The sequence below is a fragment of the Schistocerca serialis genome, chromosome 2 (assembly GCF_023864345.2).
Source record: "Schistocerca serialis cubense isolate TAMUIC-IGC-003099 chromosome 2, iqSchSeri2.2, whole genome shotgun sequence".
NCBI lineage: Eukaryota > Metazoa > Arthropoda > Insecta > Orthoptera > Acrididae > Schistocerca > Schistocerca serialis.
This window is the reverse complement of record NC_064639.1, coordinates 776,227,832-776,255,688: the sequence shown is the minus strand read 5'-3', so window position 1 is coordinate 776,255,688 and position 27,857 is coordinate 776,227,832. Positions and strand designations below refer to the sequence as shown.

General features: G+C 42.9%; 1 protein-coding gene across 1 annotated transcript in view; it reads right to left on the bottom strand.

The window, feature by feature from the left end:
• LOC126457999 (ATP-binding cassette sub-family C member 4-like) overlaps nucleotides 1-27,857 on the bottom strand; it is a 271,245-nt gene that overhangs the window by 33,943 nt on the left and 209,445 nt on the right. The window contains exons 12-19 of the mRNA XM_050094771.1: nucleotides 26,848-27,009; nucleotides 21,182-21,405; nucleotides 20,487-20,797; nucleotides 6,836-6,915; nucleotides 4,646-4,796; nucleotides 4,143-4,249; nucleotides 3,745-3,865; nucleotides 205-375 (exon numbers count right to left, since the gene is read on the bottom strand). Of these exons, the coding sequence (XP_049950728.1) occupies nucleotides 205-375; nucleotides 3,745-3,865; nucleotides 4,143-4,249; nucleotides 4,646-4,796; nucleotides 6,836-6,915; nucleotides 20,487-20,797; nucleotides 21,182-21,405; nucleotides 26,848-27,009 (1,327 nt within the window). The remainder of the gene's footprint in view (nucleotides 1-204; nucleotides 376-3,744; nucleotides 3,866-4,142; nucleotides 4,250-4,645; nucleotides 4,797-6,835; nucleotides 6,916-20,486; nucleotides 20,798-21,181; nucleotides 21,406-26,847; nucleotides 27,010-27,857) is intronic.

Below are 27,857 nucleotides of genomic sequence, written 5' to 3'. Positions count from 1 at the left end.
CGTCTATAGGTAATTGTTTTTGGTTTTTTCTGATGAGAATATCCATAGTCGATGTCAAAATCAGGTCAAGTTAAATCTTGCTGCAACCGGTTGGCTGTATTATACAAATCATATTCTTGTACATTTGCTGGCTTACAGCCATGTTTAAAATTGGAATTTTGTATAAAAAGCAGCTCTTGTTTGCAGACACAAGAGGAGCCGTACCTGGAGTAGACTCCAGCAGGGGCTCCTCCTCGAGCGCCGTGTACTCCATGACGCGCTCCACGGCCATCATCTGGTTGGCCACTTCGGCTGACTGCCGCATGCCCCACTGGATCATCCCGGTGAGGCCCATTGACTGCGTCAGCGCCAGCCCAATCTGGCCGCCAAATAGGTCTGAAAAAAGCACTCTCTCTCATTCACAATCCAAGCACTGGACAGTGAAAATCAGAAATTAATATTATTATTGCTGACATGTTATAATTTACTGCTGTTAGTTTCATAATATAAAATGTACAGACAATGAAAAGCCCATCATTCGACTGTAGTCTTACTATTTTCGCTTTTGTAGCTTATATCCTGAAACTCAATCAGCTAAAAGTAAATCTACTGTTAAAATAATTTCCGGTAATCCTCCTCAATTTTTTTGTATTTAGTCAATAAGGCTAACATTAATCTATTACTAGTGTGTTTTGTGTACGTGAATTTTTGAAGCTCTTATGTATGTAATCTCAATGCACTGAGTTGCATAAGTACTATGCCGATCGTTGCACCTGTAATCTACATCTGTGTCTACAAATATACTCCTCAAGACACTGTGAGGTGCGTAGCTACTAGTCATTTCCTTTCCTTTTTGCAAATGGTGTGAGAGGAAAACGGTCTGTCTGTGTCCCTCCGTACGAGTCCTAATGCCTCTAATCTTCGTCGTGCTTAAGCGAATTCCATTGGCGACGTTCTACAATCAGCCTCAAACACCAGTTCTCCAAATTTTCTCAACAGCGCTTCTCGAAAAGAACGTCGCCTTCCCTTCAGGGATTCCCATTTGAATTCCCGAAGCATCTCTGTAATACTTGCGTGTTGTTGGAATCTACCAGTGACAAATCTAGCAGCCCGCCTTCGGACTACTTCGAAGTCTTCTTTCATTCCGACCTGGTGCGGATCCCAAACGCTAGAACAGTACTCAACAATGGATCGCACTAGTGTCCTATATGAGCAATCCCTTACACATGAATTACACTTTACTAAAATTCTCCCACTATATCGAAGTCGACCATTCGCCTTACCTACTACAATCATTACATCCTCATTCCATTTCATACCTCTATGCAACTTTAGGCCTAGATACTTAATCGACGTTAACAGTCGGCAGAGTGGCACTGTCTCAAAAGCTTTAGGGAAATCTAGGTTCAAAATGGTTCAAATGTCTCTAAGCAATATGGGACTTAACATCTGAGGTCATCAGTCGCCTAGACTTAGAACTACTGAAACCGAACTAACCTAAGGACATCTCACACATCCATGCCCGAGGCAGGATTCGAACCTGCGACCGTAGCGGTCGCGCGGTTCTAGACTAAAGCGACTAGAGCTGCTCGGCGACAGCGGCCGGCCGGAAATCTAGGAATGTGGAATTAGCCTATTGCCCTTCATACATAATTTGTAGAATGTCATGTGACAAAAGTGCAATCTGAGTTTAGCACGAGCGATGCTAACATCGAAGTTCGCAATTTACGGCGAATTTAATTACCTGAGGCAATTGTATACGGACCTAATTTAGTGTACAAGTCGTGTCCACATGTAGTTAGTAGTTGGTGTCGTTCAAAGATTACGATTTCTCATGATGACAGCCAACGTGAAACAGCAACAAACAGCATACTCGTACCTCGTTTTCGAGGCACCTCGTAAAATCCTCAACAGCATTCTAGCAAAAAATTTAGTAACTTAGAGATGCAACATATTTTCAGTGCACTGCATATTGTTCAGAACTTGACATCACTGTGCTAAATGAAAAGTTTTATCGACTTGATTTCAACTGCTATAATTTATTAATCTGCTGTCGTAGCCACATGTATACGATGCTGACGGTCTGAATTTTATATTCCACCATTTGTCGTGCAATTTGTCAACTACATTCAAAGAAGTAACCTAACCCCCCGCCCCCCATCCGGTCTCCCTCTCTCTCTCTCTCTCTCTCTCTCTCTCTCTCTCTCTCTCTCTCTCTCTCTCTCTCTCTCGCAAACGCACAAACACACACACTCACACACGTTCATTTTCTTGTTCTTTTAACAAATAACAATTCATAACAATTCGTGTGTGTCTGTCTAGGGACTCGCCAGATCCTTCTCTTAACCTACGAGGATAAAGTCATAAGCTTGGCAAAAAGAAACGCAACACAGCAAATCACTTCTTTCAAACACCTACTTATTTCTGAACATAATTTTTATTGGGATCGTCGGATTTGATCCAGCGATATTCCAATCTTTTTTTTTTTTCTTTTTCTTTTGCAGCGGAAAAAAATTTGCTTCCAACCACGCAAAATATTCGTTTACACATTTTTTGACTGTACTAAACTGAAAACATCACAAGAAACCAAACCTATGGCAAAATTGTGTGTGGGAAACTATTTCACAATCAAGTTCGTCCAGCTTTACCATTGTAGCGGCCGATGTGGTGCAAGGTCACTTACTTGGTGCCAGACTAAGCTACTTCCTGCTCGCTAATCTTGGCCATTTCCTGTTCTACTCGGTATGCAAATTATCTAACCATACTTGCATAGTAAGAACGTTTTCCAAATACATAGTTTACCATGAAGATTTTCTGCGAGTCCTATAAAACAATCACCATCAGTTTTGTGAAAGACCCCTTTGTTTGAAGTATACCTTTGTCTGCACAGTGTGATAGCAGCGCGGCCCCTCTCGGCGGACGTTCAAGTCCTCCCTTGGGCATGGGTGTGTGTGTTGTTCTTAGCGTAAGTTAGTTTCAGCAGTGTGTAAGTCTAGGGAACGATGACCTCAGCAGTTTGGTCCCTTAGGAATTCACATACATTTGAACCTTTTTTTGTGATAGTAGATCCAAGTTTCGCATACAGAAGTTCTGTGTAGTACCCCTCAACTTTTCAGACCATTATTTTCAAGTCACCTTCCTGTATTCATTTCAGTTTGGAGTTAGCAACAGCGATGGACATGACACACTCAGTTTCTTCATTCAGGATATTTTGTAGCTGTTTATACGAGATACCTACTTTCTCCACAGCCTCACTAATTCTAATACGACAGTCTTCTATTACGCTACCTTCAATTTTATGGCCCATTTCTCGAAAGAAAATCTCAGCTCGGCATCCGGAACGTTTCTGTACAACATCCGCATGAATGTACCTCAACTTCGTTATACGTAGGCCATAATGCACATTTTTAAATAACACTTTCTGCCACTATGCCTCACTAATGTTTGTATTTTTTTTTCAAACCCCGGCAGCAGGCTGCTTAATATACGAGCCAACTAACTACACTGCATTGTACCAGAGTGAGAAGCCCATTACGATAACCACGCTTGCAACAATCATGCCGCTTAGTAATCTTTTCCATTACACAGTAGTCGTTTACCTGCCTTACGAATCCTTCCTTGTAGATATGGATCACATTAGTCATACATAAAATGAAGAGTGGACACTGACGGTAGTATTAGTCCGTGAATCAATATTTCGGGAAAACTGCAACTCGCATTACTCTACTATTTCTTTCCAGGCATTGCACCGTTTTGTGTACTCACCTTCCAGGAACAGGAAACTGTACGTGATAAACGTTATGTAAATAAGGCACATAATATCCAGTGAGAATCCAAACGCTTGAGACGTTGTTAGAAACATGTACCAAGCAGCCGTGTGTAAGTCCTGAAATGAGATGCATTTTACTGTCTTACATAATTTACACATTGAAAATGATCGCTTATAACACAAACAAGTTAAGTTTCTTTTACGCTACGGACATTATTCATTGGCCAACGGCTAACTGTGAAAGGAAACAGTGTTTTATGATGTAATGAAGCAATGGGACTAGTTACAGAATTTCTTCTAAAGCTAGAGGTGTACATTTTTGAGAACGTCACTAGATAATAGTAGTACGCCAATTTAAGTTGTTTAAGATACGTTATTCTTTCAATTAGATTACCTGATGTTTGTCAAACTCCTCCTTGAGAATATTTTGGGCTCCATATGCTCTTATAGTCGTTAAGCCCTGAAGAGTTGCCAAGAGGTGCGTGAAGACTGGGCTCTTTGCTGCGAAAAAAGGACATATTCGTATAGAGGAGTCACAGCAGGTATAAAGGCATAGGAGGGTACTGATGGCTCAGTATTGCCAACAAGCTTATTCTGTTAGTGGATTATGTAGCACCACAATAAAAGAGAAGTTATTCTTGTCGATAAGACGCTAAATTAGGCTATATGATCGAAGTTTGCTACAAGTGATTTCTAACTTCGCTTATATGTGGGCTGTGACATGAGCCTTCACTGAACTTTTTTTTACTATGTTGATACGACTTACGCAATACAATGAATTCTGATCATAGAAAAAAATGAAAAATCATGTGTCCCAGAACCCGTCAGCTCCTGTAAATGCAGAATACGCTGGAACAGAGTAACAGCACAGATAAAATATTCAGACGTCATACTCACTCATTCCTTCCAAGCGCTTGATGTTCTTCGACGCCCTCAGATAAACCTTCCTAACGAACCAAAACAAGGCTCCCATAGCAACGATAGGTAGTATGTAAACCCAGTTGACAGACACGGCGACAATTAGAGATCCTAGGACGAGCATGATTATCTGAAACAAAAATAGCCACTGATGTCAAAACAGAAATTTATCTTCTTGTAAAATGCTTAGCAGACATATTTTCTTCTTTTTGTATAGCGCTATAACAAGAAAGAGTATTTCAGAGCATCAACATCATCGATGAAAAAATTTGTGAGGAAATATACTTTCACGGATGATCTTGTAGTTCATTACTCCGTACCGAAAACCTGGTGATAGAAAGCTGAAACAACAATCATACTACAACATGTACGCATACTTTGCAATATTACTCTTACGTCTTCATATATCTGCTAAGCTCTGTACATCTGGCTTATTATTTACCTTCTTGTACATCTCCTTGTAAATAACATGGAGAATGAATTTCGTCTTTCAACTTCTATTGTTATTTCCAGGTATTATCATTTCCTTGTTTATATTATTATAACAATAGAAAATATTTTAAACGCGATGTGACCACAGAGTGGTAAGTATATTACGTAAGTTACCAGATACCTTGCACCATAGATCTATGGCTGACATTGATGACTTGAGGTCGTTTCAGATGTTGTGTTACTGATATGGTTGAAGGAAAAAAATTCAACACTGGAGGAGAGTTTGTGAGGAGGCTATTGACTATGAAAACATCACGAATAAGAAGCAAGTCAATTTTCTGATGGCACTTACCGTAACTGTATATTATAGGCACTGATTAGTTAAACAGTCTAACGGTACAAGCGCATTGCACACATGAATTCATACCTCGCTCTAGTCATCTAGGTTTTTAATTACTTGTACTACATCAATGTAATATAGATTCAGCAGGACTAATGAGTGCCAAAGTTTGTATTGTACCTGCGTTGGCTATAGAGGGTATTTCAAAAATACCTTACATGAGTAATGATAGCGACTTGACCGCCAGTTGTAAGTGGCCGGTAGTCGAGACGGCGATAACGGAGCAACAAAAGACGTGCGGCGTGATTTCGGTCGAGAGTTTGGCAATTCATCTCTTACAGATGTATGGGGCTCTGGGACATACTGATCTCGCAATACACAACTGGCCTCCTAGGTCGCCAGACGATACGGTATGTGACTTTTTCGTGAGGGGGTGAGGGCATTTATGTAAGATTTCGCCTCTTTGTCTCCCCTTCCAACAACTTTGGTGAACTGCTGCGTCACTTGGCTACAACACTGAATGCAGTAACACGAAAGGTTATCGCAAAAATATGCGACGAGTTTGACTGTCGTCTGCATATTTGGCGTGCGTCCAGTGAAGAGTACTTTAAAAACCTGTGAAAAATAAATGAAAACTTTGATGGTGAATGTAACTTTAAAAAGTACCAGAAGTTTACGCTTGCTTGCATGTAAAAGATATTCCTTTGAAGAATCATATGGTTCTTTTCAAAAGATATACCTCTGAAGCATCATATGGTTCTTTTCAAAAAAAGGAGTAGAAACGTTTACTGATAAATATGAGGTGGGAATAAAAACCATTTGAGACTTTATTTCTGTTTTATTAAGTGACCAAGTTTTTGCATCTATCTCTGTGCTGATCATGCCGAAGATTGCAGAAGAGATACTTTTAGGTGTCTTAAGTTCAGCTAAGGTCATCGGCATAAAGACGATAGCCACTATCAAATAAAGTAGATTAACAAAAATGAAAAAGTTATGGCCCAAGAACGGAGCCCAGTGGGAGTCCCGCATATACATTTTGTCATTTTCACTTCTTCATACCTTACACGAAACTCACCATCCGTTTTTCAGAAAGCTGTCACATCACACATGTGTTGTCTGTGTTAAAAAAACTATTTACTTCTACAGAAGCTTAGTTAATGTAAACAATGGTCGTGGAAGTCTGCTGAAGTGATAATATCTGAATTTATTTATCGGATACATCGAGAAAATGAAACAATGTCATCAGTTTCCTTACTGAAAATATTTTCAGCAGCTTGGAAGGATTACGATAAATATTAAGCAAACAGTTATTCAATCAGAAAATCATTTAGTATACTGTCTCCGGTTTAATTACATTACACACTTCACTAACTTAGCAGTTATAGCGTTTGACTTACTTGAGCAGCATCCAAAATTGCCTTTGGCAACAATTCGTCTATAGCTCCCATGTCTTTAGAGAAACGGTTCAGGATTCTACCTGAAATAAAATAGCCCTCATTAACATTAAGCAAAACGAACGAAACAGATTTCATGTCACTATTTCTGTAACGACATGAATACTTTTTTAAGTGTGCTTTAGACTATCTTCAGGCACGCCATTTATTGCCGTCATGGATAAAATTGGGCACTGAACCTTGTAGCAAAATGAATACATTTAACCATGTCGCTTCCTTATTAAGGGCGATATCAGTTGCAGGCGATGTAATGTCTCCGTGTTGATATGGTGGAAGTTTATCGTGAGCGTATAAATGAAAGCAATGGAAATATTGCGAAAATAGTTTCGATCCATGGACCTAAGGTGCGAGGATCTATTGATAAGTCACATGAATTGCTGTCACAGTTACAAAGACTTTCTTATGCTTCATACTTGTTAAAAAGTTTCACTTTTGCCACAATTTTATTCATTCACCCCCAATAAAGACATGAAGGATTAGGTTCTTGGTAGAAGTCTTAAGTCATTGATGTCACACATTTCATAGAAAAATAAAGGAACTAGCGTCTGCGACAAACTATTTTAAGCAACATAAAATGGGCTGCTATTCAAATAGAAACCGGGTTGAGGGACGTACATGAGGACTCACATATGAATGGTCACATTTGTCACGTTGATACTGCTGTAATTTTTTGCAGCTCCTAGTTAAGGCCAATTAAAATCCATATACGAGATTTCAGTTGTTAACATGAAATGGCCTAAAAATGTCACGAAAATGGTTATTTTCTTGCATGGTGCTTGCAACTAAGAGATGGACACCCTGTGAATGTTCTACTGCCTGCTTTTAGGATATTTTCGTACAATAGATGCCAGCTGAAGTCATTTTGAAACAAGAGAAATGAAAACTTTATTTCTTCATGCATCATGATTTTCTTCCGTTTTGTGGGTACAAATCCCTCCTACTTCTACATTCTTGGCCAAGTTTCTGATTCAATAGCAGCAGCAATTATAGCTAACCCTGACAAAGAAGTAGAGACACTTCATGTTGCAACTAGTTTAACGAATTTATTTCAACCGCCAGACAGAAAAATTTTCCGTCAGTGGAAGGTATTTTACAGTACATTAACAGAGAAATTTATTATGATCAGATCACTACAGTTTCCAGTCTACCACATGACAATATTCGTAAGATGCAGTCGCTAGTACACTACCAGTTTTTCTCTCCCCACCTTCAAAATCTGATGAACTATGTGTGGCAGTCCTCAAAATAGGTCCGGATTCATTTCCAACTCAGGCCCAGTTTTTTCTAAAAGCACTGTCTGTGACCAGTAGAGCTGTCAGATGTCGTCCTTAAGTTTGTGTTCATGATGCACAAAAAAATATATTTTTCGAACAATGCATCATTATCTCTGTTTTGCGATAGTTGCGGAGAATAAAATTAATGTCCACGTGATCTGAAGTTTTCTCGGCGTATTTCCAATTTGAACAGTTCTCGGATATCCGACCGGGTAGCGTCGTAATTTCGCCACAATATCTCGGCAGACATACATGCTGCCATCTTCAGGTGGTTCCTGACGAATGCTGTGCTTCCTCTCGGCGCCCTATATATACTAGTGGAGGGGGTAACGGCTAGTATATATAAGGCGCATATCAAGTACCTCTACGGGGAGGAAATGCTTCAACAGATGAAGATGCTGGACAAGCTGCGGAACAAAAAGGAGCGACTGCTGTGCTCACTTGCATTCCTGCTTAGATGCCGAGACGTTAGTGTCGTGCCACCTTTCGCCAAGATAACTCACCACATAAGGACTGCAACGACCAGGCGCATCATGAGACGAGCCAGCTCAGCGCTGGTAGGAGAGAGAATTCATTATACTCGCCGCTGCCTACTTCGAAGAAACTGCTGGATGTCCATCTCAGGATATCTTCAGTTCTATCTCCCATATCATGGGAATGGGCTGACGCTGCCACCTGGACACAAGCAGACGGGGTACGAAGAAAAGCTACGAGTAAGCAGACATCGAAGTGTGAGCGTACTGTCATCACCCTTACCGGAAGAACGACCAATGACGCAGCAATGTCGGTGCTCGGGAAAGGATTCAACCGGTTGTGGACATTATAAGTAGTGTGTAGCAGGCCACCTACACTCTGCCAGCCAATGAAGTAGAAGAAATACGTCGTGAAATGTGCCGTGCGCTCACCAGGGCCGCACCACTGAAACAGAACATCTCTAAGGAGGAGAGAGCGGCCATCCGCGAGCTACGCAGCCATCCTGAGTTGGTGGTCTTGCCTGCTGACAAAGGCAATGCTACAGTACTGCTCCTGCACTCAGAATATAAGAGAAAAATGTACGAACTTCTCGATGACGCAGCGTACAGAAGGATAGAAGGAGACCCGACAAGTCGCCTTCAAAGAAGAACCGATGAACTTCTTCTCAGTACCTTTGATGAAAAAACTGTCAAGAAACTTCGACCACGAACGGCTGCACCGCCACTAATGTATGGGCTACCAAAGGTCCACAAGGATGGGACACCTATGCGTCCAATAGACAGCAACATAGGAGCAGCAACCTATGAACTGGCCCAACACCTGACGGGTCTCCTTAGTCCATTTGTGGGAAAATGCGAATACCACATCCGCAATTCCAACCACTTTGTGCAACGTATACAAGAACTTCGGCTCCAGGATAGCGACTTTTTCGTGAGCTTCGACGTAGTGTCCCTCTTCACTAGGGTACCACTGAAAGACTCCATCGATCTGATAAGCAAGAAATTCGACAACAAACCCAGAATCTACTATGTAGGAATCAACATGGGTTCCGGAAACAGCGATCGTGTGAGACCCAACTCGCTTTATTTGTTCATGAGACCCAGAAAATATTAGATACAAGCTCCCAGGTAGATGCTATTTTTCTTGACTTCCGGAAGGCGTTCGATACAGTTCCGCACTGTCGCCTGATAAACAAAGTAAGAGCCTACGGAATTCAGACTAGCTGTGTGGCTGGATTGAAGAGTTTTTAGCAAACAGAACACAGCATGTTGTTATCAATGGAGAGACGTCTACAGACGTTAAAGTAACCTCTGGCGTGCCACAGGGGAGTGTTATGGGACCATTGCTTTTCACAATATATATAAATGACCTAGTAGATAGTGTCGGAAGTCCCATGCGGCTTTTCACGGATGATGCTGTAGTATACAGAGAAGTTGCAGCATTAGAAAATTGTAGCGAAATGCAGGAAGATCTGCAGCGGATACGCACTTGGTGCAGGGAGTAGCAACTGACCCTTAACATAGACAAATGTAATGTATTGCGAATACATAGAAAGAAGGATCCTTTATTGTATGATTATATGATAGCGGAACAAACACTGGTAGCAGTTACTTCTGTAAAATATCTGGGAGTATGCGTGCGGAACGATTTGAAGTGGAATGATCATATAAAATTAATTGTTGGTAAGGCGGGTACCAGGTTGAGATTCATTGGGAGAGTCCTTAGAAAATGTAGTCCATCAACAAAGGAGGTGGCTCATCAGTGTGGGATCTGTACCAGATCGGGTTGACGGAGGAGATAGAGAAGATCCAAAGAAGAGCGGCGCGTTTCGTCACAGGGTTATTTGGCAACCGTGATAGCGTTACGGAGACGTTTAACGAACTCAAGTGGCACACTCCGCAAGAGAGGCGCTCTGCATCGCGGTGTAGCTTGCTCGCCAGGTTTCGAGAGGGTGCGTTTCTGGATGAGGTATCGAATATATTGCTTCCCCCTACTTATAGCTCCCGAGGAGATCACGAATGTAAAATTAGAGAGATTAGAGCGAGCACGGAGGCTTTCAGACAGTCGTTCTTCCCGCGAACCATACGCGACTGGAACAGGAAAGGGAGGTAATGACAGTGGCACGTAAAGTGCCCTCCGCCATACACCGTTGGGTGGCTTGCGGAGTATAAATGTAGATGTAGATGTAGAAGGCTCTTCGAGTTCGTGCTCACCTCAACATACTTCTTGTCCGACGGAAATTATTATGAACAGACAGATGGCGTCGCCATGGGATGCCCGCTTTCACCGGTTGTAGCCAACTTTTTTATGGAGAATTTCGAGGAGAAGGCACTAGAACAAGCCAAACAAAAACCAACTTGTTTCTTCCGCTACGTGGATGACACGCTCGTTGTTTGGCCACATGGACGGGACAGCTTAAATGAATTTCTCGATCAACTCAACTCGCTGCACCCCAACATACAGTTCACGATGGAGGTGGAGCAGGATATTGCCCTACCGTTTCTTGACGTCCTGGTGAAACGGAAACCTGACGGCAAGCTGGGACACAGTGTATACAGAAAACCTACACACACCGTTTTGTACCTAAATGCCTTCAATTACCATCACAACTCAGAGAATGAAGACGTTTTGCGCACACTTGTTCACAGGGCGCGATCGATCTACGATCAGGAGAGCCTTCCGGCAGAACTGCAGCACCTCGAGACAACATTTCGGAAAAATGGGTACAACCAGAAGCAAATAAGACACGCACTCAGACAGACTGCGCCAAGAGAACAAGAAGAAGAAACAAGAAGAACACAAGTCGTTGACGTGCATTCCGTTTGTCGGAAACACCTCAAGAAAAATCGGTAGAATCCTGGGGAAACACAATGTGAAATGTGTATTCCGACCCCCTTCAAAAACCTTGACTCTACTGGGTTCAGTGAAAGATGACCTAGGCCTTCGAAAACCAGGCGTTTATGAAATCCCCTGTCAGTGTGGAAAATCATACATTGGAGAGACAGTTCGCACTGTAGAAGAGAGGTGCCGCTTACACAAGCGCCATACCGAATTACACCAGGCCACTAAATCAGCCGTGGCTGACCATTGTATAAAGACTGGCCATACTATGGACTATGAAAAAACAAAAATACTCTGTCAATCCTCCTACTTCTGGGACTGCGTTACTAAAGAGGCCATCGAAATCCGACTACAGGACGATCTAATTAATAAAGACAGCGGCCTTCAACTTAGTCAGGCTTCGAACCCTGCACTGAGCCTGGAGAGAAAGATGCGGTCCCAGTGGTCGAGGACCGCCCCCGACGGCGGCAGCAGGGAAGACTGCAGACCCCAGTTCAGACCCAGGCGCCGCCTCCCCCACCACCTCCAGTAGCCGCCGCGCCGGCCGCACCGAAGACACCAGGAGAGGTGGTAGGGGGTAACGGCTAGTATATATAGGGCGCCGAGAGGAACAGCACAGTCACATGGGCTATCAAGCACACCAACGCTAGAAAAGCCCCTGGGCCTGATGGCATTCAAAACCGTGTCCTCCAGGAGTTCACGGATAAAGCCGTAGAATACCTCACACACCTAACGAATGCCATCCTGACACACCAACACTTCCCTGACTTTTGGAAGGCGGCCAAGGTCCTGATGTTCAGGAAGCCAGGGAAAGACCACTCCCTCCCACAAAATTACCGACCCATCAGTCTGCTGTGCTCACTCAGCAAGATTGTTGAGAAGGTAATACTAAAACGTATCACTAGGGAATTGCATCGCCAACGACACCCTAAGACCGGAGCAATTCGGCTTTAGGAATCACCACTCGACAACACAACAACTCCTCCGCGTAGTCGAACATATAACACACGGCTACAACATGAACAAAGCCACAGGGGCCGTGTTCCTAGACATCGAAAAGGCTTTCGATCGTCTCTGGCACAACGGACTCATACGCAAACTAAGCGAAGCTGGTTTCCCAGACGGACTCGTACGTCTCATACACTCATATCTCACGAACAGATGTTTCAACACTAACGTGCAGGATAAACAATCAACACAACACGGTATCCAAGCTGGAGTACCCCAAGGAAGCATTCTGGGGCCCATCTTGTTTAACCTGTACATTAATGACTACCCAGCGACACGAAACACGACGTTAGCCGTCTACGCGGATGACACAGCCATCCTCGCGCAAGACTGGAAACCGTCGAACATCAACTCACGAATACAGACAGCACTCAGAACAGCTGAGCCTTGGCTGGAGCGATGGCGTATTAAAGTAAACGTCGACAAGTGCGAAGCAGTTCTGTTCACACGCAGACCGAAACTACTGCGCAAACACCAACACTGTAGACCGATAACACTACATACACGCCCAATACGTTTCCGAGAGAAAGTCAGATACCTTGGTGTCTGGCTGGACCGGAAACTTACATGGGGGGACCACATCGAATACGTTGCCAACCGAGCGCACGCGAGGCTCAAACAGCTCTACCCAATGCTCAACAGGGAAAGCACACTGAATAGGAGGGTGTCGAGGTCCTTATACACTACACTGATCAGACCTCTGATGACGTACGCAGCTCCCGTCTGGGGATATGCAGCTCCCACACGACTGCGCCGCCTGCAGATCATACAGAACAAAGTGCTACGAATCATTAGCAATGCTCCACGCTACACACGCACCGTGGATCTTCACCATGAATACCGCCTTGATACCCTCAAGGAAGTATTCAAGAAACACGCTACACGACTATACAGGAACTCGAGACACTCGAACAATCCTTTCATCCTCACTCTGGGAAACTACGATCACAACCACAGGTGGAAACACAAGCGGCCAAAGACACTGCTAGCTAGGGCATAACCACCTATGGTAAACTAACATACGCAAACAGCGACAAACGTCGGTAAGCCCCTGTATATCAGCAATACTGACTGGCAACTACCAGCTGCTATTAGAGCCGACCAACAGGCCACAGCAGGGACACCGACGAGCTCGCCCACAGACGCACGAACAATCTCCCAACACTCCCTCACACTGTGCCTCCGGTATATGACCTATCGGACACAAGACCGATAACAAACATAACTGTTGCAGGTTGCAGGACGCTGAACGAGGACTCTGTACCAGCACCCAGCGCCAGCCGCCGAGCAGCACAAACGCACAACGTCAAGGTATCGACATGCATGATACCCACTACTAACAAAGCCTATCCTTGCACAACCTATCGCAGGCAGCAAGACAACCGCTACTGCTCTTGCCGCCCGACCTAACTTTCGCAGAGGTTTTTTTCCCTTGGCTCTTGCCTTGGCACTTTTTTTCCTCTGCCCTTCAAACCGCTACCCTTCGTCAGATTTCGACCAATCTATCTCCAGATGAGCGCGTATTAACGGTTAATCCTAACCAGACGTACGCAAACATCGCAGTACCCACATCCTGCGACACCTCACTTTAGTGAATACTAACCCTTATGCAGAGATGGCAGTAGACCTTTTTGTGTTGGCCATCATGCCGGTGTGGGCGTGGAGGGGCTCTACCGAACAGCACAGCATTCGTCAGGAACCACCTGACGATGGCACCGTGTACGTCTGCCGAAATATTGTGGATAAATTACGACGCTACCCGGTCGGATACCCGAGAACTGTTCAAGATGTCCACGTGTTGGAAACCTTATATTTATTTACTTATACTGTAAACCAAGTCGAAAGAATATTATACTGTCACAGTTTTGCAATAGTTGCGAGGAATAAAATTAATGTCCACATGTTGGAAACCTTGTATTTATTTGTGTATACTCTGTACCAATTTCGAAGAAAAATTATGCATAACATAACCGCCCCACGGCGGTTCAATCGGCACTTCAACGCCCATCTCACAAGACGCTGGAATACCGGCAAAAGAGCCACACACCGCACAGCGATCGAATTTACGGCTTTACGCTGAGCAGTTTCCGTGAAGAAACCATGCGAGAAATGTCACATTTTATAGATTTTTTCAGTAACTTCAGGATGATGTTGGCAACTGGTATTTAGTATGTGGATGTTCTGACGTTAACTATGAGTTTCACAAGAACCACGATAGGTTTCGATATGACAAGTCTGACATTTGCCTCGTCATCGCTAAAACAGTTTAATAAACTATGGAAGAATTATTTTATTTGCGGGACGTTGATGAAGAAACTAGAGACAGAAATCTGGTACCGACACCTTCTTTTTTCATTTAATTAATTGTTCATTACCCATACTGTGAACAGGGTGCTTTACAATCTCCTTCTACTGTCCACATTTGCTTGCGAAGTAGAAATTACCGTTTTTTTCTTTATTTTCTCGTGTTGTTATTATGCTTACTGTGGTCACTAATATTACACAACTCTCTGATTCAATTTTCATTTGGATATTTAGAATTGTTTACCTTTTTCATACTACAGAAAGAAAGCACTTTTACCTTAACCATAGCCTATTGTTAGCCTTTGTTCCATCTTTTTCTATACTATTACATATTACGCTTTACTATTGCTGAATGTACTATTACTAATAGTATTGCTGTTTACAGTTTTTAAATAAATGTACTACTAATATTATTACTACTATTACTACTACTGCTACCGCCACTATTGCTGCTACTACCGTATCCATTGCCTTGGTTGAGTGCAGCAGAGTTCATTAACAACTTTACATACATTACCATGACTTTTGTTGTATCACCCATCTTCACAATACTGTAAGTCTTATCCCAATATCGTCATTGTCTAGGCACTTCAAATTCGGAAAGGCACTTTCTTTATTGTTTCGAAATGGTAAGATGTTGGATAATGCAACCATCATCAGATCAACCATACTGTATGGTGTCAATACGCTGTCTGCTTCTCTTGAATACCATCATGTAGCCCGCCAAACGCAACCTCCCCATCCAACGGAGACATCACGATCAATGAGACATTGTGGAAGGAGTTTGAGACAAACCCGGGACACAGCTGGGACCCTCAATAAGTACTATTGGTTGGGGAAATTGGGAAGATCTAAAGGCGAGCAGCGCACCTCAGCATAGGTTCGTTTAATAAGCGAGAAAGCGTCACCCAGATGCTCATCCAGCTCCAGTGGCAAACGCTGCAAGAGAGGTGTATATCGCGATGCCGCTTAAATCGAGTTTCCGAGAGTGTACGTTCTTAGAAGAGCCAACCATTGTATTGGTTCCTCCTATAAATATCCCGCGAAAAGATTGCGAAAGCAAACTCTGAGAGATACGAGCTCACGCGGAGGTTTGCGACCGACCATTCCTCCCACAGATAATTCGAGAGTAAAACAAGTGTGGAAGTGACCGTGGTGCACGAATTACCCTCCACCACATACCATAAGGTGGCTTGAGGAATGTAGATGACAATGTAGAGCGCACACTCTGGTGATCGGCAACTGTTGGCTGCCACATCTCTCTTCCGTATGTTGACCAAAATACTGGTGAGGAGGTTTTTTTCCCACTATCACGGATACGCTAATATAATTTTAAGCAGAGAAGCGGGCTGCAAAATTCTGTTGGAACATCCTAAAAAACAACGGTTTATTTGGCTGAAAACTGCAACCAACCCCTCATCAATAATTGGAAACGATTTACTAACCCGTTAGTCAGGTCTGAATCCATTGCAAGTTCATCAAGAGACTAACTTAATGCAGATAGCGCTGAAGTTATGAGGGTGCGAGTGGGGAGCGATTGATGCCATCAGTCCTCTGACTATTTCATGTGGCCCTGCAACGACTTCCTCTCCTGCGCAAACATCTTTATTCCAGAGTAGCACTTACATCCAATGTCCTCAATTATTTGTTGGATTTATTCCAATCTCTGCCTCCCGCTATAGTTTTTACCCTCTACAGCTCACTCTAGTTCTACGGAAGTTATTCTTTGATGTCTTAACACATGTCCTGTCATCCTGTCCCTTTTCTTGTCAATGTTCTCCATATATCCTTGCCGATTATGTGGAGAACCTCCTCACTTCTTATCTTATCTGTCCAGAAAATTTTTAGTATCCTTCTGTAGAACCACATCTCCAACACCTCGATTCTCTTCTTCTCCGGTTGTCGCATAGTTCAGTACATGATTCACTACCATACACGGCTGTGCTCCAGAAGCACATTCTAACAAAAATGTTCCTCAAATTAAAGCCTATTAATGACACTAGTAGATTTCTTTTCTACAGGAATGCCCTCACTGCCCGTCCTAAACTGAATTTTTCTCCTCCTTGCTTCGTCTGTCATATGTTATTTTGCATCCAAGGTAGCAGAATCTCTTTACGTCATCTACTTCGTGCTCCCCTATTTTAACGTTAAGTTTCTCACTAATGTCATTTCTACTCATTACTTCCGTCCTTCTTCAGTTTACTTTCAGTTCATATCCATTTCGGTAGACTGTATATCGCTTCTGTATGTCCTGTAATTCCTCCTCGAGGTCCATGAAGATGGCAATATCACCAGCGAATCTTATTACTGATGTTCCATCACCTTAATTGTAATACCTTTTTAAATTTTTTTCGTAACTGCTTCTTCGATCAGTAGACTGAAAAGCAGGGAAGAAAGGCTGAATCCCTATTTACACCCGTTTTTAATACGATCTCTTCGTTTTTGGACTTCTATTCTTATTGTTTCTTCTTGGTCCTTATACATGCTTACCCTACAGCGTATACTACTTTTCTGAGAATTTCGAACATCAGGCACCATTTTACATTGTTGAATGCTTTCCTAGGTCGAAAAATCCTTCTTCCCTTATCAAGTGCAATGTCAGAGCTGCCTCTCTGGTATCTTTACCTATCCAAAAGGCAAGCTGCTGGTCACCTAAGAAACCCTCAATTTTCTTTTCCATTTTTCTATACAGCGTGGTCAGAAACAGTCTGAAAAGTTTATAACGTGTAATGGTGTTACAAGGTAGGCTACGCTGAGAAATAATTATCAAGAAAAAAATTCATTGTGTTGCATCGTTTCCGAGTTAATTAGCGTTAGAGTTAACCAATCAATCCGTTGCGTGCACAAATTCAAGAGGCTCGCCAGATGCAGTTAGTGTCAGTTGTTCTCATAGAATAGATGGTAGCGCACGAAACTGCTCAGTCTTTGGCACCTTACTACCGTCCCATATCCAATCATTGTATCGCTGTCTTGTTCGGTTTCAGGAAGCCTAACTAAGCCATTTGAACATTTGCGCGCGCAACCGCCTGATTAACAACGCTAATTAACTCGAAAACGATGCAATGTATCAATTTTTTTATTAACAATTATTTCTCTGCACAACCTACCCTAAAAACCCTAGCACGTTTTTCAAACTGTTTCTGACCACTTTTATATTATTATTGTCAGCAAGTTGGATCCATAAGCTCTTGTGCGATAATTCTCTCTTTTATGTGTCCCTGTTATCTTTGAAAATATGTGGATGATATTTTTTTCCGGCAGTCTGATGATATGTCTCCAATCTCATAGATTATACACACCAACTTGAATAATCGTTTGGTTGCCATTTCCCCCAACGATTTTAGAAGGAATGTTGTATGTGCCTTTTGTCTTATTTGAATGCAAATCTTCTAAAGCTCGGCCAAACTCTGACTAACACAGGATGTTCTAAGTCTTCCTAATCGACTTACATTTTTCTCATACCATGTCAGGAGAGAGTTCCTCTCGTTCGTAGAGCCGTTCAATGTATTCTTTCCATCTATCCACTCTCACCTCTACGTTTAACAGTAGAATTTCTCCTGCACTTTTAACGTTGCCATCTTTGCTTTCAATTTAACCGAAAGTTCTTTTGACCTCTCTGTAGGCTGAATCAGTCTTTCCGATGACCATTTATTTTTCGATGTCATCAAATTTTTCTAGCAGCCATTTCGCCTGAGCTTCCTTGCATTCGTTTTATTCCTGTTTGTGAATTTTCCTGAGCATTCTTATACTTCCTTCTTTCTTCGAACAGTTGAAGTTTTATTCCTGTTACTCAAGGATTCTTCGAAGTTATCTTCTTTATGCTTATATCTGTCTGTGCAATTTCAATGATTTCCCTTGTTAGATAAGTCCATTTCTGTTAAGCTGAACTGCCTACTTTGGTATTCGTTATCGTAGTATCTACAGCCTTAGACAACCTCAAATGCACATCACCATTTCTCTGTGCTTCAGTATCTCAAGACTTTTCACGTTGACTCTTCCTGGCGATCTTCTCAAACTTCAAGCTGCTCTTCATTGTTACTAAATTGTAATCTGAGTATATCTGCTACTGGTCACGCCTTCCAATCCAGTATCTGATTTCGGAATCTCTGCCTCACTATGATGTGATCCAGCTGGGATCCCTCCATGCTTCCAGGTCTTTCCCAAGTATACCTCCTCTTCTCGTGGTTTTTGAACTGAGCATTCGCTGTTACCAGCTGAAGTTTACTGCAGAATCCATTAGCCCTTTTCCTTTCTCATTCCCACTACCGAGCCCATATTCTCTCGTAACACCAGCTTCAGTTCCTTCTTTCCCGACAGAGTTCCAGTCCCATATAACTGCTGGATTTTCAGTTCTTTTTTCATGCCGAGTTACCTGTTCAGTCCCTCATCTATTCTGTCTCTTCATTCTCTGCTTGTCAAAATGGCATGTATACCTGAACTTTTGTTGTTGGCGCTGGTTTGCTGTCGCTTCTGATGGGGGTAATCCTACTATTGAATTCAGTGAAACTCATTCTCTGCCCTACCTTCCTCTTCATAACCAATCCTATTCCCGTTATACCACTTTCTGCTGCTGTTGATATTGTTCCACATTCGTCTGACCAAAAATTTTTACCTTTCTTCCATTTCACTACACTGAACCTTCATTACACCTTTATTTAGCTTCTGCATTTCCTTTCTCACGTTTTATACCTTCACTACCACATTTCTGACTATACACGCTCCAATTCGTGGAATGTTAGCCTTCCGTATGTTGCTTTTCTCATGGTCACCTTCCCCTTAACAATCTCCTCCCGGAAATCGCAATGGGGGACTAGTTCGGAATATTTTGCCAATGGAAAGATCAGCATCCACGACACTTCCTCATTTACAGGCCACAGGTTCTGTGGATACATGTTATGTGCCTTTAATGCACTGATTTCCATTGCCTTCTGCATCTTCATGCCGTTGAACATTATAGATTCTTCCCCCTTACAGGGCCAGTTTACCACCCCCAAGGGCACGAGAGTATCCAGAACTTCTGTCCGCTCCTCCGTCGTCTTTGATAAGGCTGTCGGCATAGCTTGATGACTTCTTATGCCGGAGATCTTCGGCTGCCAGAGCTGATAGTTTTTATTCACAATTAAAGGCGACATGTGGGAGTGAATCCTGAACACAGTACTTTTTGACTACTATTCGAAGACGCTACCCCTATATCACGGTGCTTGTTCAGTAAAACTCTGGGTTATAGAAAACTGCGCCAAATGCGCCATGAAGGAATCATTTTTACACGATCATAGAAACAATGTCTGTAAGCAGGAATTTTTATTTACAGTTGAGGAGAACCAAATCAACCGCTATTGAGCAGCAATAGACAGTGGATAAGGTAAAGTCATCCTGAATTAGCTCTTCCAAGCATTCAACACGATCTAGTGCCAGAACAGTATCGGACGTTAGCAATCTCTGTTGCGGAGGCGGGTAACGGAATTGAGTGTGCTAGACACGAAATGACGTGCGTTGTGTTATGGTGCAGCAGTTGCCGATGCGTTGTTTCCACGTAATAAAAACAAAAGTGAAACTCTCAAAACACGGAGTATCCTTATAATTAAAATTTTTATAATGTGATTCTTAATTCTGTCCTAACAGAGATCACTAAAGCAACAGTGAATAAAATGTAATAGGACATTTTAATATTTTATAGATCAATTTTCACTTACCTGATGGGTTTAAATTGAAAAATCGCATGGGTGTTCGTAACAAATTCTTGAACATTGTATTGTGAAGCTGTTTGGAGCAGCTCATGCAGATATTATAAAACACAAAAGACCTAGTGAACGCTATTAAAAACAGTGCAGCAATGATTCCAATATAAATAAAAATGTAGGTGTCTGTGTCTAATATGTTGTCAATCCCTTGAATATTGACATCGTCTTCAGAACTAATTACAAGTATGTTCGCTCCGTCCGTTGTGCCATTGTTATTCTGCATCTCAATAATGCGCGCCAACCTTGCCTCTTCCTGCGTCGTCCTGTGGGAAATAAAAGTATATATTCACTGTTATTCTGATAAATAATCGATAGGAGTATCAAGTTCCATATAACTACATATTGATGAAGAAAGGGGTTAGCGTTGGAGAGTGACGCAAAAATGATGTTCACTGTCTAACATAATATGGTGCTGGAGGACAATCAATGCTATACTGATATTTGTAATACTGTAAGGAAGAGTCAAGATGTACTCTGACGTTGGATATACGCATTAAATAGTACGTTCCAGAAAAATATATGATCATTTCCACTGAACCTTGTTACAGCAGTTCACAGTATTTTAAGGTAAAAAAATCATTTTTTATGTTAATTTCATTGCGGATAAGTGTTGCGGCTAGACAAAAGACATTTGACTGTTTACTCACCAGTACGAAATATAATAATCAGCGCCACTTGCCAATCCTTGTGCACAAATGAACATCAGCATTAAGATGAATAGGACGAAGTAGTTGGTCCCTGACGAGAAGTAGCCAATGTAGGGGGAAGTTTTGACGACGCCCTTGGTCGTTGCTTCCATCATGTCCGGTGCAGCCGCCTCCTCCTCCTCCTCTTCCTCTTCCAGTATGGAGCCGTGCCGTGAAGTCTTGCTCTTGAGGAAAAAAAGGCCACAATAGACAATCTCAAAATTAGTCTTATTTATTAACAAATACACAATTTCAGATACAACAGAAAGGATAACATAAATTTATCTTCTGCATCTACATATATACTCCGCTATCGCGTCGTCTATCAGCAAGTGTGTCCCACCTCAGACTTTCTATGAGATTTGTAACGCTCTCGCGATGGCTAAATGTACCAGTCACGAATCTTGCAGCTCTTCTTTGGACCTTCTCAATCTCTTGAATCAGACCGAACTGGTAAAGGTCCCATACAGACGAACACTACTCCAAGACTGGACGAACTAACGTATTGTAAGCTATTTCCTTTGTTGAATGACTGCATCGCTTCAGGATTCTACCAATAAACCGCAATCCAGAGTTCGCCTTATCCGTTACTTGTGTAATCTGATCATTCCATTTGAGATCATTTCGAATAGTCACACTCAGATACTTGACTGATGTTACCTCTTCCAAAGACTGATCATTTATTTTGTACTCATACATTAATGGGGATTTTCGCCTTGTTATACGCAGTAGGTTACAATTACTAATATTGAGAGATAACTGCCAGTCATTACACCACGCATTTATTTTCTGCAAATCCTCATTGATTTGTTCACAACTTTCGTGTGATACTACTTTCCTGTAAATTACGGCATCAACGGCAAACAGTCTAAGGCCGCTGTAAATAACATCAACCAGATCGTTTATGTAAATCGTAAAAAGCAGAGGACCTATTACATTGCCCTGGGGCACACCTGAAGTTACTCTTGTTTCTGTTGCAGTTACCCCGTTCAGGACGACATACTGCTCCCTGTCTGTTAGAAAACTTTCTATCCAGCCGCATATGTCATTCGAGCGCCTTTCGAAAGCCGAAAAATATGGCATCCACCTGGGAGCCGGTATCTAGAGCCTCTTGTATATCATGCACAAAAAGGGCCAGCTGTGTCACGCATGACCGCTGTTTCCTAAAACCGTGCTGATTTCTGCAGATGAGCTTCACAGCGTCTAGAAAGGTCATTATGTCTGAACACAAAATATGTTCCATGATTCTACAACAAAACGATGTCAGTAAAATTGCCCGGTAATTATGTGCATCCGATTTTCTACCCTTTTTATAGATTACTATGACCTGGGCCTTCTACCAGTCCCGTGGAACTTTCCGCCGTTCCAATGATCTCTTATAGATGATGGATAAGAATGCTGTGCTATATTTGTAGCACAGTCAACATCAAATCTTACGAGGATACCGTCTGGGCCAGATGCCTTTTTGGCGTCTAAGGATCTTAACTGTTTTACAATCTCAGATACACTAAACACTATGTCAGCCATCCTTTCGTTTGTTCGATAATTGAAAGGGGGAATGGTGCTGCAGTCTTCTATCTTAAACGAGTTTTTGAAAGACAGGTTTAGAATTTCGGCCTTCTGTTTATCATCATCATTTACATTACCCGTACTGTCAGCAAGAGAAGGTATTGAATTATTTGTAGCGTTCATAGATTTTACGTACGACTAAAATTTTTTGGGGTTATTTTTAGAATCTGCAGATAAAATATTGCTTTCAAATTCGTTAAAAGAGTCTCTCATAGTCCTTCTGACAGCACGTTGAAGTTTTTAATCACCGTTCTTTTTTCACTGTAATGAACAGCAACACATCCCTCACCAAAAGATATGTGACTTTCTTTGTAAATGTATTTATATAAACACCAAGACAAAAAAAGTCTAGGCACCACGAAGAAATTATCCGAATGGGAAGATAAAAAAAAGATAACAATTTCAGAAAAATTGGATGATTTATTCGAGAGAAAGAGCTTCACAAACTGAGAAAGTCAATAACGTGTTGGTCCTCTTCTGACCCTTATGCGATCAATTATTCGGCTTCATATTGATCTGCAGAGTTTTCGGATGTCCTCCTGAGGGATAGCGTGTCAGATCCTGTCCAAATGGTGCGTCAGATCGTACAAATATTGGGATGGTTGGGGGCCTTGCACATAATGCTGTAAACGTTCTTAATTGGGGAGAGACTCGGCGACGTTGCTAGCCAAGACAGGGTTTGACAAGCAGGAAAACAAGTGGCAGAAACTCTCACCGTGTGAAGGTGGGCATTGTCTTACTGAAATGAAAGTCCAGAATGGCTTGCCATGAAGGGCAACAAGGCCGGTTTAGGATATCGTCGACGTACGGCTGAGGTGTAAGGGTGTCGCGGATGACAAGCAGATGGGTCCTGCTACGAAATGAATTGGCACCCCAGACCATCAGTCCTGGTTGTCGAGCTGTATGGCGGGCCACAATCAGGTTGGTATACCACTGCTGTCCGGGGCGTCCCGAGACATGTCTTCGGCCTTGATTCTCATTCAATGGAGCAGAAATGTCTTCAGTGATGAGCCTCGCTTGTAACTTAGCGCCGATGACCAGCTCAGACGTGTCTGGCGACGCTCCACATAGCTTTTGGGCGTGGGTCTGGGGTGACATTTCAGGTCGTAGCAGGAACACCGGGCATCGCATGAACCTCATCTGACGGCTGCAAGTATCCTGACGAGAAGTGTTTCTTAGTCGGGAACTGGTGTCATGTACATGAGGTTTTGGGCATTCCCTCCTAAAAAAAAAAATTAGTAAAAGAATCAAGAATCGTCAGATCAGGAGAACCACATAAGAAATTTATTGTATCTATGATGGAAAATCAGAGCGTTAGAGGGGTTGCACAAACATAAATCTTGATAAAATGGGAGAATAAATACAAAAGGAAGATGGATTAGATAAAGGCAAGTACAAGTAACTGCGTATTAAAAGTCAAATGCAGTTCTGAAAGTTAAAAGCTCCGAGAGAACAAGTAACCGTAAATTAATACACATTAAGACCAAAAAACGATGTACCACGAAGTAATTATACGAATGAGAGGGGAATAGATATGTGATGTACATGTACAGACAAACAAACGATTGCAGTTTCAGAAAAAAAAAGGTTCAAATGGCTCTGAGCACTATGGGGCTTAACTTCTGAGGTCATCAGTCCCCTAGAACTTAGAACTACTTAAACCTATCTAACCTAAGGACATCACACACATCCATGCCCGAGGCAGGATTCGAACCTGCGACCGTAGCGGTCGCGCGGTTCCGGACTGTAGCGCCTAGAACTGCTCGGCCAACCTGGCGGGCTTCAGAAAAAATTGAATGATTTATTCAATGGAAAGAGCTTCACAAATTCTGCCAGTAAATAATGTGCTGGTTCACCCCTGGTCGTTATGCAAGCAGTTACTCGGCTTGGCATTGATTTGTAGAGTTGTGGGATGTTCACCTGAGGGATATCATGCCACATTCTGTCCAATTGGCGCGTGAGATCGCCAAAATCCCGAGCTGGGTGAATTTTCCTGCCCATAACGCTCCAAAATTTCCCAAATGGGGAGGGATTCGGCGACCTTGCTGGCCAAGGTAGGGCTGGACAGGTCCGGGATGGCTTTCCATTAAGGGCAACAAAACGGGGCGTTGCCTCGGATGAACAAGCAAAGGGGTCCTCCCAGGAAATGAAATGACACTCCAAAACATCATTCGTGGTTGTCGGGCCGTATGGCGGATGACAGTCAGGTTGGTATCCCACCGCTGTAGAGGGAATCTCCAGAAACGTCTTCGCCCTGGAATCTCATTCGCTGGAGTACTGTCTTCACTGATGAATCCCGTTTCTAAATGAGTTCCGATGATCAGAGAAGACTTGTGTGGAGACGACCCAGACAGCGATGTGATCGCACCCCGACTGTTTCCCGCCGTACGGCCAGACAACTACGTCGTAGCAGGATCCATTTGATTGTCATCAGCCATGCTGGGTTTACATTTAAGCAACATAATTTCAGCCTGCACTCGGCGAGAGTTTCTACTGCGTGTCTTCGTGTTTACTAAACCCTACCTTGCCAGCAACGTTGCGAGATCTCTCCGGACAGTTCGGACCATTATTGGCAGGCCCTCGTACCAGCTCCGGGTTTTCACGATCTAAAGAGCCAATTGGACAGAATTCTTCACGATGTCCCTCATAAGGACATCCAACAATTCTATCAATCACTGACAAGCCTAATAACTACTTGCTTAAAGGCCAGAGATGGACCAACGCGTTATTGATTTGAATTTGTGAAGCTCTTTCTCTTGAATAAATCATCCAGTTTTTCTTAACATGTAATCATTTGTTTGTCTCTACATATACCGGGTGATCAAAAAGTCAGTATAAATTTGAAAACTGAATAAATCACGGAATAATGTAGATAGAGTGGTACAAACTGACACACATTCTTGGAATGACATGGGATTTTATTAGAACCAAAAAAATACAAAAGTTCAAAAAACGTCCGACAGATGGTGCTTCATCTGATCAGAATAGCAATAATTAACATAACAAAGTAAGACAAAGCAAAGATGATGTTCTTTACAGGAAGTGCTCAATATGCCCACCATCATTCCTCAAAAATAGCTGTAGTCGAAGAATAACGTTGTGAACAGCACTGTAAAGCATGTTCGGAGTTATGGTGAGGCATTGGCGTCGGATGTTGTCTTTCAGCATCCCTAGAGATGTCGGTCGATCACGATACACTTGCGACTTCAGGTAACCCCAAAGGACCTGGGAGGCCAAGCATGACGAAAGTGGCGGCTGAGCACACGATCATCACCAAACGACGCGCGCAAGAGATTTTTCACGCGTCTAGCAAAATTTTTTTTTTTTTTTTTGGTTCTAATAAAACCCCATGTCATTCCAAGCATGTGTGTCGATTTTTACCTCTCTATCTACATTATTCCGTGGTTTATTAAGTTTTCAAATTTATACTGACTTTTTATCACCCGGTACATCACATCCACCAATTTCGATCCCATTCGGATAAATCCTTAGTGGTGCGTCGTGTTCTTTCTTTAAAAATGTATTTTGATTTTTCTGATAACTCTAAACGGAAAACGGAAGCTTTCTTGTGTGGGTTACTCGTATCTCGGAAAGTGCCATTACAGAGCAGGGAACTTTAACAATCCCCTGTTCGCTGGGACCAATGACTCACACAAAAGAAAAGATGGTTTCAAGGTGCAGCTACAAGAGGGACCTATAGACAATAGTCGATCCAGTAAACTGATCTGTAATAAACATTTTAAAAAAGAACGAGGACCGACAGGAAAGGGAGTAATTGGTCACAACATATAAATTAATGCGGAAAACGTATGGAAATAGAGAGAAAGCGACATTAAACTTTTCATTCGGAAGCAGCAGAGGATTTCCGCACTTTTACAAGCTGTCGCTGGCTTCGCTGCAGCTCGCCAGTTGGGTAAATCTTTGTTTCTGCCCACGTCGGTGAAACCAGGAGAAGAGTATTGTCAGTACATGGGGAGATTTCTAAGAGGAATAGGTTCTGTGACTCGATCTGCAAAGAAATAGCGGGTACTCAGCTGTTTGTTCACGTCGTGGCTCACCTTGATGGAGGTGCGCGACAGCTGCCTGGTGATGCCGTGGCGCGCGCGCTCTGCCTCCGGCCTCTCCTCGCCACCCTCGTCGCCCTCGGCGGCCCCCAGCATGGCCGAGTACTGCGGCTGCCGGATCAGCGCCGCGTAGCCTCCCTGCGCCTCCACCTTGCCCTGCACACGCGTCGAACGCGTACATCCATTAGCCGGGATTGTACCCATACTCACTCTGCCCCATAGCCGAGGTCGCAGTGGGGTTTGGCCCAGAGTCATTCACTATCTGATTTAAAATATCCGGACACATATTATCGTTTATGAGCTCCAGACCGTGGAGTCGCTACTATTCGGTCGATTGGTTGGCATCACGAGGCTGTGTGCACCCCGTATCAGCCCTCCCACCGAGGAGAAATCCTTGCCAATACCGGGAATCGAATCTGGGTAGTACCCTGAACACTCAGCTATAGAGGTGAACTCCGGACACCTATTAGTGAACGTTAATATGGGGTATGTCCATCCCCTTTATGACGGCTTGAACTCTGCCAGGACACTTTCAATGAGCTGTCTGAAAGTCTGTGTAGAAATGGCAGTACATTCCTCCTCAACAGTCGCAAAGATGGAAGTCAGACTGGACGCTGAGGTCTAGAAAGATGTCGTCATTCTAAATCATCCCAAAGATATTCACCTAAATTCAAGTTGGGACAATCAGGAGGCCAGCCCATTGTAGGTATGCTATTGTCCACAAACCACTGCATCACAGAAGCTGCTTTATAATAGGGTGCATTGTCGTGAAGATAAAACAACCATCATCTCCGAATTGTTCATCTACTGTACATAGTACACAATGCTGCAAATGCCTTTCGCATTTAACATTTTCTTAGGTGTGTAAAGACACCAGGCCGTAACAACGAAAAGCAACCCCATACCCCAACACCACCTCCTCCATAACTGTTGATACTGATGGAGGTAACAACCTGCAGGCATTCACTAAAGTCGGTCCCTTCCATCAGACTGCCACAGGACAT